Here is a 12,967-nt window from a genome sequence, read left to right as displayed (position 1 = left end):
TGCAGATCTCTTTTGGCTGATCATCATCTATGTCATGTGGAATTCCACCCCACAATTTCTGTGTCTCTCGGTTTCTGTCTACCAGATCTCTATTTTTTACTTTTTTTTTATTTAAAGTTTTTTCGGTAAATCTTCAAAAAACCGGGGTTGCATCGATTTCCGGTCCGACCTCCGGTTTCCGGTTCAACCCCGGGTCTGTCCGGTTTGTTGAAGATTCAACAAACCGGAGTACTCTGGACCGGACTCCTGGCCAGTTTCCGGTTCGATCGGTTCGACCGGCCGGTCCGGTCCGGTTTTTATAACAGTAGATTTTTTTATATAAGGAGGTCTCATTTTTTAGATGTTGATTGTCCGAAAAAATATAGTCCAAGTCCTTAGTTTTTTTTATACCATGTATTTTGTGCCTTGACTCTTTATTTTGTATTCCATAAACTAATTAGTCCGTCAAAATTATATATTTAGCCCTCGACATTTTTCAGTTTTAGTTCTTCTACTCTAACAAAGTGGTATCAGAGCCACGTTACGGGAGTCAGTCTTCCGCAAAACAGACCCTATAAAAATGTCAAACGGTCTCAAACTTCCTTATCAATACCCTCAGCTCACCAAAACTAATTATTCAAGTTGGTGTATTTGAATGAAGGCGTTACTCGGATGTCAAGATGTCTGGGACATTGTTGAAAAAGGCTACGTAGTCCCGTCCAACGAGGCAGCATTGTCATAGGCAGAAAAAGATACTTTGCAAAAAAATCGCAAAAGCGATCAAAAGCCGCTTACTCTCATCCATCAAGGTTTGGATGAATTAATGTTCGAGAAAGTAGCTGAAGCTACAACCGCCAAACAAGCGTGGGAAATCCTACGAGTTTCTCTTCAAGGGGAGGAGAAAGTTAAAAAAGTTCGTTTGCAGATGCTGAGAGGAGAATTTGAGACGATGAGGATGAAAGAGATGGAGGTCATTAGTGATTACTCATCCCGAGTAAAATCTATCATAAATCAGATGCGGCAGTATGGAGAAAAAATTGAAGAGTCCAGAATTGTTGAAAAAATTATGCGATCACTACTACCAAAATTTGATTACATAGTGGTGGCTATGGAGGAGTCCAGAGACATCAGCGAAATGTCCGTTGATGAAGTTGTAGGGTCACTACAAGCACGAGAGGAGCGGTTTGAGAAACGAAGAAAAGATTCCGCAGGACAAGTCTTAGCAACAAAGGCTGTGTTTAAAAATGGCGAAAGTAGTCATTCCGGCAGAGGACACGGAAGAGGTCGAGGAGGAAATGGTAGAGGACGAGGACGTGGCAGAAGTCAAGGCAGAAATGAAAACGGCAATAACAACAATGACAGAAGCACTCAATTCACCAGAGGCAGAGGAAGAGGCCGATGACGCGGTTAAGGAAGAGGAAACTGGAGGCCGAATGAAGGACGCGACAAGTCCAACATTCAATGTTACAATTGCTCTAAGTATGGTCACTATGCGGTGGAATGTTGGAGTCCGCCTAAGGAGGTAGAAGAGACTGCCAATAATATTCAAGATGAGGAAGTAACTGGCATAGTGTTACTTACCTACGAAGGTGAAGAAAATCACGAAAATAATATATGGTATCTTGACAATGCGGCAAGTAACCATATTTGTGGTGATAAGAAGATGTTCGTGGAGCTCTATGAATCCGTTCGCGGTAATGTTGTATTTGGAGATTCCTCTAAGGTTCCTATTACAGGCAAAGGAACCATTCTTATTCGGCTCAAAAATGGCGCTCACCAGTTTATTGATAATGTTTATTATGTTCCTAACATGAAAAGCAATATTTTGAGTTTGGGATAGTTACTTGAGAAAAATTATGAAGTTCACATGGTGGACCGGAAACTACTCCTGTTGAATGAGAAAAAGGAGCTGATTGCACGAGTACCCATGGCAAGAAACAGAATGTTCACAATTAACATTCAGACGGACGTGGCCAAATGTTTGAAAGCTTGTGTGCAAAGTCCCCCCTGGCTTTGGCATTTACGGTACGGAGATCTCAATTTTGGAGGACTGAAGCTGTTGGGACAGAAGCAGATGGTAAACGGATTGCCTCACATTGACCAGCCTCATCAACTGTGTCAAGGGTCTTGTTGGAAAACAATTCAGAACCAGTTTTCCAAAGGAGTCCATGTCAAGAGCAAAGGCGCCACTTGAGCTAGTTCACACAGACGTGTGTGGACCGATCACTCCACAGTCCTTGGGAAAAAATAAATGTTTTCTACTTTTCATTGATGATTATAGTAGAAAAACTTGGGTGTATTTTTTGAAGGAAAAAACAGAAATTTTTGAGACATTTAAAAAATTCAAAGTCCAAGTGGAGAAAGAAAGTGGTCATTTTATTAAGGCACTCGGATCAGACAGAGGTGATGAATACATGTCCATCTCTTTCAAGCAATTTTGTGAAGATCATGGAATCTGTCATTTCCTTTCAGTCCCTAGATCACCTCAGCAAAATGGCGTAGCAGAAAGAAAGAACAGAACGATGCTCAACATGGTGAGGAGCATGTTAAAAAGCAAAAATTTACCGAAGGAGTTATGGGCCGAAGCAGTGGACTGTGCTATCTACCTGTTGAACAGATCGCCAAATGTTAGTGTTTGGGATCAAACTCCACGAGAAGCATGGAGCGGAATAAAACCCAGTATTTCTCATTTGCCTCTTTTTGGCAGTGTTGCTCATGTCCATGTACCGGATGAAGAACGCAAGAAGCTAGATGATAAAAGCAAGAAATATTTGTTTGTGGGCTATTCAGAACATTCCAAAGGGTACAAAATGTTCGATCCTCAGACTCAGAAAATCATCATCAGTAGAGATGTCACCATTGATGAAGAAGCAGTTTGGGACTGGACCGGTGAAAAAGAAAACAGCTACAGTTTTTATCATTTTATGGATGAAGACAATGATCAGGAAGAACCAGCCACAGTCGCAGCCACAACACCAGCAACCAATTCGACATCAGTAAGCTCATCTAGTTCGAGTTCATCCTCGAGTAATGAAGACAGTTCAGATGAACATCTGCCCGGAAAGCCTAAAAAAATCATACCTATTAAAGATCTCTATGAAATAACAAAAAATCTCGATGATGAATTAACTCTTTATTGTCATTTTGTTAATGAATATTATCCTTAATTTTTCAGAGTAACTAGACTATAAAGTATATATTTACAGTACAGATGTTATAAAAACATGTAAATCACATTTCTGAATTTGATTAGGCTGTTGAACATCCAGATTAATTTGGATAAACATAAACTGATATAATTTTTCTAATAATGGATCCTTATCTGGTGTTGATTAAAATACTAATTTTGATACCTATATATATGTGCAAATAAGAAGGAAGATCAGAGAAAAACAAATTAAAAGCATATATCATATCATAATGGAGTGCATAGCATCAAAATGGAAGGCACTTAGCGGCATTGAAAACAATTGGAATGGTCTTTTAGACCCTATCGACGATAATCTCCGGCGGTATCTTGTTCAGTACGGTGAAAGAATTAGTGCGGTGAATGATTGTTTCAATGGCGTGGAACAATCTGATGGGTATGGACTATGCTTATTTCCTACGGAGGAACTGTTCATTCGGGCAGGACTAGAACTTGGGAATCCATTCAAATACGAAGTGAGTGACTGCTTTTATGCAAGATCAGAAGTCGAAATTGGAGATTGGGCAAAAAGACAATCTGCATTTATGGGGTATGTTGCTGTTGCAACCGATGAAGGAAAGCTTGTTTTAGGCAGGAGAGACATCCTGATATGTTGGAGGGGAACAAGGTTGCCAATTGAATGGTTAAAAAATATTAACTTTTGTCAGACTTCAGCTCCAGAGGTTTTTCCTGGTAATAATGCAAAGGTACATCAGGGTTTTCTCAATGTCTACACTGACAAAAGTGCAAATTCAGTTTACAGTAAAACCAGTGCTAGAGAACAGGTATATATTATTTGTATTTCACTTTCACTTTCACTTTCACATAAATAAATAAGACTGACTATAATATAGTATATATTGGATACAGGTTCTAGCTGTGGTTCGGAGACTTGTGGACAAATACTCAGCATTAAATGAAGATGTGAGCATAACTGTAGTAGGTCATAGTTTGGGTGGAGCACTTGCAACTCTGAATGCAATGGACATAGTTTTCAATGGATATAACAAGCCATCTGGTTCTACTTCGGTCGTATATCCAGTCACTGCTTTTGTTTATGGTTGCCCCCGCGTTGGAGACAAAACATTTCTGGAATTGTTTAATTCCCTGCCTAATCTTCATCTGTTGCGCATTCGAAATAATAAGGATATTGTTCCTGATCTTCCTCCAGATTTAATCATCACTAGATATTCAGAGGTTGGTGTACAGCTTTACATTAACACCCAAAATTCAGCAGACATAAAGACACACACCAACGTGCAGTCGCATGATCTCAACCTTCATTTCTATGGAATTGCTGCTTACCAAGGAGAAGGAAATGACTTCAAGTTGGGATTTGATTTCGATGTTGCACTAGTCAACAAATATGATGATCTCTTGAATGCTCTTTACAAGGTGCCTCCCACTTGGTGGACCTCTGTTATCAATAAAGGTTTGGTTCAGATGGAGAATGGATTTTGGAAGCTCAATGACTACATTCCTCCTCCTCCTCCTGATCTAATTCTTTCTTAATTATAAACCTATAAGCTCCAAATTTAACCCAAAAACTACACATATACCCCTAATCTATCAAATAAATATAAGTGTATGCTAGTTAAATTTGGACTCTAAATCATCAATTTCTCAAGTGTTTTTTCTTTATTTTCCTAACCCTTTTTCCTTTTAAGGTTTAGGATTGTGACTGTGTGTGTCTGTTTCTTATCTTGTAATTTATCATTGTACTATCTCCTTTAAGAATAACTCAAGTTTCTTTCTCCTATCAAAATTATTGAAAAAGTTGTTTTATGCTTACTAGAACTTATTCAACACGCTAGATTCATTACCATACTTTCTAATTACATTTGTATTTCACTCAATTTCATTATCATTATGGTACTATTTCGCTCTGCTTTCTACTTAGCATTTCTAAACACTATACTGTGTTCTATTAAAGGTCTTTTTAATTTGTGTAAAACATGCGGTTTTTGTTTTACAAACTATGCCAATTATTGTATCAATTTATCCGCATGAATTACATATCACTTATTAGTCAGTATTCAGTTATAATCAAATAATAAAAAACATCAAAACACAGAAAATAAAAGTAGAAGATATACCCAAAACACAAGTTCCTGAAGAAAACCAAATGAGTTACAAGTACTCGTGGGTATTTCTAGGCCTTCAAATTCAAGCTCTAACCCTCCAAGGTTCGACATTGTGTTAATTTACAACAAAATATACATAATGTGACATTTAATTTTTCAACTTTTTAGGTTTGGGTCCATTTAGGTGTTGTTGTTTTTATGAGATAGAAAGTTAATGTTTAGCAAGAGAAAACTCCAAAAATAACGATTTTGAAAAATAATAAATGTGGTTCCATAGTAAATATGATACTAAACAATTTTAATTCTTGAAAAGTTTCATTTCGAGTTCGTTATCAGCCAAATTTGGTAAAGTCAACCCAAAATAAAAAAAAATGGCCAACCACATGGCTTGTTTTGTTAGGAAAAAGCTACAGGTATCCATCTGCAAAAACGTGAAACCACGTTGATTTTTTTTTTTTAAAATTAACCCTTAAATAAATCATACTCAAGCATATATATACATATAGGCAATTAACTAGGACTAATATAAATAAGAAAATGCTACGCATGCTAGGAATTCTAATTACACATATAAAGTAATCCTATCTAGACAATAAATCTTATTTATGATTACTTCCTTCACAATTCCCCTCGAGCCACAGAAGCCACGATGAACTGCCAACTTGTCTCGATTTAACATAAAATGACCACTAGCCTGAAGAAAGAGAAAACTATGTATGGCCAACGAAATTCACCAAATTGAGACTAATTATAATATAATATATATTAGATGCAGGTTCTAGCTGTGGTTCGGAGACTTATGGACAGATACACAATATTAAATAAAGATGCATGCTTAACTGTAGTCTGGGTCGAGCACTTGCAACTTTAAATTCCATAAAGTTTTCCATGAAAAATGAAAAAATATTAAGACGCTAAAATAAGGAATACCTGAAAATGGGGGTAAACCTGAAAAACAAACAAAAAAAAGTTAAAAAAAAAACATAAATAAAAATTGAAACTCTGCCAAAAGAGCCACTTGGTGAACCATAATTTTGAATGCTGAGAGAAACATGAGCATAAACTTTTATGACTATTGTTGTGCCCAAATGGATTTAGGAGTTTATCTTTTTTTAGATAGATAGAAACTAGGCTTAATAGGCACCCAAACCCCTAAACTTGTAACTTTTTTTCACCTGACCCATCAACTTAGGGGACAACCTCTCAACCCCTCAATTCTCTAAAAACATCACATACAGCCTCTTACACTCCTATGTTCGGTCAAAATATTGACCCGTGTGGAAAACGAGCTTGACTGCTGACCACACAAATGCCACGTGTTACGAGTTGATTGGAGTTGGGATTTTGGCATAAGAATTCTGATCGAAATCCATGTCTGTAGTTGCTTCCCGAGCACAAATGGGCTTGCTCGCCGAGCAGGGGTGTCAATGAAAAAATTTAATAAAAAAATGACACATGGCATTGGTGTGGTCAATAGTGAAGCACATTTTCTACACGGGTCAATATTTTGACCGAACATATGGGTGTAAGAGGTTGTATATGATGTTTTTGGAGAGTTGATGGGGTTGACAGGTTAATCCATTTAGAATTGTATTTAAGTGAATTAAAAAAAAGAATTAGCGTACATCATTAAGTTTTAGAAATTAATCCATTTAGAATATCGCCAAAAATCAAGAATTAAAAAGTTATTCTAAAAATTCTTTAGAATACTTTGTTAAAATAATAATAATAAAAAATAATAAACTTAATTTTTGATATAAAAAATAAAAATAAATAAAACAAAAGCATGTGAAAAGAAAGAATTAAATAGTTGTATTCAAAGTCAAGGTATGGGTGTGATGTATGTGTCAAAGTCTATGTATGGGTTTTGTATCAAAAAAGAATTAGCGTACATCAAGATGTCTGGGACATTGTTGAAAAAGGCTACGTAGTCCCGTCCAACGAGGCAGCATTGTCACAGGCAGAAAAAGATACTTTGCAAAAAAATCGCAAAAGCGATCAAAAGCCGCTTACTCTCATCCATCAAGGTTTGGATGAATTAATGTTCGAGAAAGTAGCTGAAGCTACAACCGCCAAACAAGCGTGGGCAATCCTACGAGTTTCTCTTCAAGGGGAGGAGAAAGTTAAAAAAGTTCGTTTGCAGATGCTGAGAGGAGAATTTGAGACGATGAGGATGAAAGAGATGGAGGTCATTAGTGATTACTCATCCCGAGTAAAATCTATCATAAATCAGATGCGGCAGTATGGAGAAAAAATTGAAGAGTCCAGAATTGTTGAAAAAATTATGCGATCACTACTACCAAAATTTGATTACATAGTGGTGGCTATGGAGGAGTCCAGAGACATCAGCGAAATGTCCGTTGATGAAGTTGTAGGGTCACTACAAGCACGAGAGGAGCGGTTTGAGAAACGAAGAAAATATTCCGCAGGACAAGTCTTAGCAACAAAGGCTGTGTTTAAAAATGGCGAAAGTAGTCATTCCGGCAGAGGACACGGAAGAGGTCGAGGAGGAAATGGTAGAGGACGAGGACGTGGCAGAAGTCAAGGCAGAAATGAAAACGGCAATAACAACAATGACAGAAGCACTCAATTCACCAGAGGCAGAGGAAGAGGCCGATGACGCGGTTAAGGAAGAGGAAACTGGAGGCCGAATGAAGGACGCGACAAGTCCAACATTCAATGTTACAATTGCTCTAAGTATGGTCACTATGCGGTGGAATGTTGGAGTCCGCCTAAGGAGGTAGAGGAGACTGCCAATAATATTCAAGATGAGGAAGTAACTAGCATAGTGTTACTTACCTACGAAGGTGAAGAAAATCACGAAAATAATATATGGTATCTTGACAATGCGGCAAGTAACCATATTTGTGGTGATAAGAAGATGTTCGTGGAGCTCTATGAATCCGTTCGCGGTAATGTTGTATTTGGAGATTCCTCTAAGGTTCCTATTACAGGCAAAGGAACCATTCTTATTCGACTCAAAAATGGCGCTCACCAGTTTATTGATAATGTTTATTATGTTTCTAACATGAAAAGAAATATTTTGAGTTTGGGACAGTTACTCGAGAAAAATTATGAAGTTCACATGGTGGACCGGAAACTACTCCTGTTGAATGAGAAAAAGGAGCTGATTGCACGAGTACCCATGGCGAGAAACAGAATGTTCACAATTAACATTCAGACGGACGTGGCCAAATGTTTGAAAGCTCGTGTGCAAAGTCCCCCCTGGCTTTGGCATTTACGGTACGGACATCTCAATTTTGGAGGACGGAAGCTGTTGGGACAGAAGCAGATGGTAAACGGATTGCCTCACATTGACCAGCCTCATCAACTGTGTCAAGGATGTCTTGTTGGAAAACAATTCAGAACCAGTTTTCCAAAGGAGTCCATGTCAAGAGCAAATGCGCCACTTGAGCTAGTTCACACAAACGTGTGTGGACCGATCACTCCATAGTCCCTGGGAAAAAATAAATATTTTCTACTTTTCATTGATGATTATAGTAGAAAAACCTGGGTGTATTTTTTGAAGGAAAAAACAGAAGTTTTTGAGACATTTAAAAAATTGAAAGTCCAAGTGGAGAAAGAAAGTGGTCATTCTATTAAGGAACTCAGATCAGACAGAGGTGGTGAATACATGTCCATCTCTTTCAAGCAATTTTGTGAAGATCATGGAATCCGTCATTTCCTTTCAGTCCCCAGATCACCTCGGCAAAATGGCGTAGTAGAAAGAAAGAACAGAACGGTGCTCAACATGGTGAGGAGCATGTTAAAAAGCAAAAATTTACCGAAGGAGTTATGGGCCGAAGCAGTGGACTGTGCTGTCTACCTGTTGAACAGATCGCCAACTGTCGGTGTTTGGGATCAAACTCCACAAGAAGCATGGAGCGGAATAAAACCCAGTATTTCTCATTTGCCTCTTTTTGGCAGTGTTGCTCATGTCCATGTACCGGATGAAGAACGCAAGAAGCTAGATGATAAAAGCAAGAAATATTTGTTTGTGGGCTATTCAGAACATTCCAAAGGGTACAAAATGTTCGATCCTCAGACTCAAAAAATCATCATCAGTAGAGATGTCACCATTGATGAAGAAGCAGTTTGGGACTGGACCGGTGAAAAAGAAAACAGCTACAGTTTTTATCCTTTTATGGATAAAGACAATGATCAGGAAGAACCAGCCACAGTCGCAGCCACAACACCAGCAACCAATTCGACATCAGTAAGCTCATCTAGTTCGAGTTCGTCCTCGAGTAATGAAGACAGTTCAGATAAACATCCGCCCGGAAAGCCTAAAAAATTCATACCTATTAAAGATCTCTATGATGTAACAAGAAATCTCGATGATGAATTAACACTTTATTGTCATTTTGTTAATGATGAACCAACAGATCCAGAAGAAGCAATGAAAGATGAAAAATGGAGAAAAGCCATGGAAGAGGAGATTCATTTGATCGAGAAAAATAAAACATGGGAGCTGACATCACTTCTGGTCGGTCAAAAACCCATTGGAGTTAAATGGGTTTTCAAAGCAAAGAAAGATGCAAACGGTGAAATCGTCCGACATAAAGCAAGACTGGTGGCAAAAGGGTTCAGTCAACGACCCGGAATTGACTACAATGAAGTTTTTGCTCCTGTTGCCAGAATGGAGAGTATCAGACTGATAATTTCTGTAGCTGCTCAACACGGGTGGAGAATCCATCAAATGGACGTGAAATCTGCATTTCTCAACGGATATCTGGAAGAGGAAATTTATATCCAGCAACCACCTGGGTATGTTATGAAAGGTCAAGAAAACAAAGTGCTAAAATTGAAAAAGGCACTTTATGGTCTTAAGCAAGCATCACGGGCCTGGAACAGTCGCATTGACAAATATTTTTAAGAAAATGGTTTTGTCAAATGCCCACATGAATATGCCATGTATGCAAAAGTGAAAAATGGAGATATGTTACTTGTTTGTTTGTATGTGGATGATCTCATTTTTACAGGGAACAATCCTAAGATGTTTGAAGAGTTCAAGAAGACAATGTCTCGTGAGTTCGAGATGACTGACATTGGTCTAATGTCATATTATCTTGGCATTGAAGTGAAGCAGAATGACGGCGGAATTTTTATTTCTCAAGGTGGTTTTGCGAAGGAGATCTTAAAGAAGTTCAAGATGGAAAATTGTAATTCTGTCAGCACGCTAGTCAAATGTGGAATCAAGTTGACAAAAGATGAAGGTGGAGACAGAGTCAACCCGATATTATTCCGAAGCTTGGCCGGAAGTCTCAGATACTTGACATGTACGAGACCAGATATTCTTTATGCAGTCGGCTTAGTAAGTCGATACATGGAAGCCCCAACGGTGTCACATTGGAACGCAGCAAAAAGAATTCTCCGTTATATTAAAGGTACAACTAATTTGGGTTTACTTTATTCAAAATCTGATGATTTCAAATTAGTTGGATACAGTGATAGTGACTGGGCCGATGACAAGGATGACCGAAAAAGTACAACTGGTTTTGTATTTTTTCTGGGTGATACTGCATTCACATGGAGTTCAAAAAAGCAACTGATCGTGACGTTATCTACCTGCGAAGCTGAATATGTAGCTGCAACATCTTGTGTGTGTCATGCGATTTGGCTCCGGAAATTTCTAAAAGAATTTCAGATGAGTCAAAATGATCCAACAGAGATTTTTATTGATAATAAATCTGCACTGGCATTAGCGAAAAATCCAGTGTTTCATGATCGAAGTAAGCACATTGATACGAGGTATCATTTTATTCGGGAATGCATTGAGCAAAAGGAGGTAAAGCTGAGTACGTGAAAACTCAAGATCAAATTGCAGATATTTTCACGAAGCCGCTAAAACATGACGTGTTCAGTCAACTGAGAGCTCAATTGGGAGTCACGAAAAATTAAGTTTAATGGAGCATGTTAAAATAATAATAATACAAAATAATAAACTTAATTTTTGATATAAAAAATAACAATAAATAAAATAAATAAAACAAAAGCATGTGAAAAGAAAGAATTAAATAGTTGTATTCAAAGTCAAGGTATGAGTGTAATGTATGTGTCAAAGTCTATGTATGGGTTTTTTATGGGTTTTGTATGGGTTTGTATAAGAAATATTGTATTGGATTTTTTATATAAGGAGGTCTCATTTTTGAGATGTTGAGTGTCTGAAAAAATATAGTCAAGTCCTTATTTTTTTTATACCATGTATTTTGTGCCTTGACTCTTTATTTTGTATTCCATAAACTAATTAGCCCATCAAAATTATATATTTAGCCCTCGACAATTTTCAGTTTTAGTTCTTCTACTCTAACATACTTTAAAAATAATTTCAGGAATCTTCTACATTGTTTTTGTACCTCGTCGGGAATACAATTGATTCGGGAGAATTCAACTTTGACATACGAAGAAACCGAGTATACCAACATAATCCCTGCAACCCTAAGAGTCCAAATCCTCATTTGAATACATATATCTTGCCGGAAAATGACAAAATCGAAGTTGATTATGCTTTCTCCAAAAAACGATGTTCATGAGTCAATATATAGGATCAACCCGAACCATTGACTTTTTTCAAAGAACTGGACGGAATTGAACATTTGACATTAAAAACATTGATAGAAATTTATCTAGAATTGGACCGATAACCGAATTGGATTGAAATGATAGAAAATTTATCAGTGTTAAATATATATTTCTCACATTAGACTTTATTCCCTATATATATAATTTTGTCAGTGTTAAATATATATTTCTGGCATTAAACTTTTATATATATAATAAATATATTTCAAAGTTGTTCTAAAAAAAGTTTAGTTATAATGATATAACTAGACTTAATAATGCTTTATAATTTTATATATATTCACAAATCAAATATTTTATTTTTAATATATATATACCCTGTGTTAATCATACTTATGTGTAAGCAAGGTTATTCTCGTACAGTTACGCTGTTATTATATTTATTCTTTTCCCATTACCCTAACAGATGCACATTTTGGATCCATTTTGTCTCATTTAATTCCGAGGTACCCATACTCGTTAATAATAAATAAATAAATCAATTAAACAAAACATAAATATATAATAAACATGTCACCTATTTAGCAAAACATTCACAAATTTAAATACAATTGAAAATCTAAAGATTTAAAGTTATAAACCCTAAGCTCATTCCTAATTTCATATCTGGAGTATTTTGTTTTTTTTTTAAAATCACATTCCCTAAACTCTTTTATACATTGGTTCTGAATATCTGTGAAACATGTACACTCATTCTAATTCTGAAATAAGGTCTAAGTTGGTATTGTAATTCTAGTTTTGAAGGAGTCATATCAAAACGTAAGAACTTAACTATCAAAATTAAAAACATAAGTTCTAATTTTGAAAGAAGCAATAAGAACTTAACCATCAAATCATAAGTTCAATGTTCTAATTAAGAAACAATTTGGCCATTTAAGTTGACTAGTAGGAATAATTAATGGAGTTTGGGTATCAAATTGGTCCTTGAACTGGACACTTGAGATCAAATTAGTCGGAAAAGGACACGTGTCAGTATATGATTGGCAGTTATTAGACACGTGTCATTTGGACTAATTTGATATCAAGTGTCGAGTTAAAGGGTTAGATTGATGCTTAAAGTTGAATTAGGAGAAAATTGATCCTATTAGCCAAATTCAGGGACCCTTAAATCAATTCCGAGAGGACTAATTAATTC

The 12,967-nt window shown here is 36.7% G+C and overlaps 1 protein-coding gene across 1 annotated transcript; it reads left to right on the top strand.

The window, feature by feature from the left end:
* Positions 1-3,382: 3,382 nt before the first annotated feature.
* LOC136224539 (phospholipase A1-II 1-like) lies at positions 3,383-4,988 on the top strand. The gene is made up of 2 exons (XM_066012901.1): positions 3,383-3,951; positions 4,037-4,988. The coding sequence occupies exons 1-2, from the start codon at positions 3,400-3,402 to the stop codon at positions 4,676-4,678; spliced, it is 1,194 nt and encodes a 397-aa protein (XP_065868973.1). The 5' UTR covers positions 3,383-3,399; the 3' UTR covers positions 4,679-4,988.
* The last annotated feature ends 7,979 nt before the right edge of the window (positions 4,989-12,967 follow it).

The sequence above is a fragment of the Euphorbia lathyris genome, chromosome 3 (assembly GCF_963576675.1).
Source record: "Euphorbia lathyris chromosome 3, ddEupLath1.1, whole genome shotgun sequence".
Lineage (NCBI taxonomy): Eukaryota > Viridiplantae > Streptophyta > Magnoliopsida > Malpighiales > Euphorbiaceae > Euphorbia > Euphorbia lathyris.
This window is presented reverse-complemented; position numbering and strand designations above follow the sequence as displayed.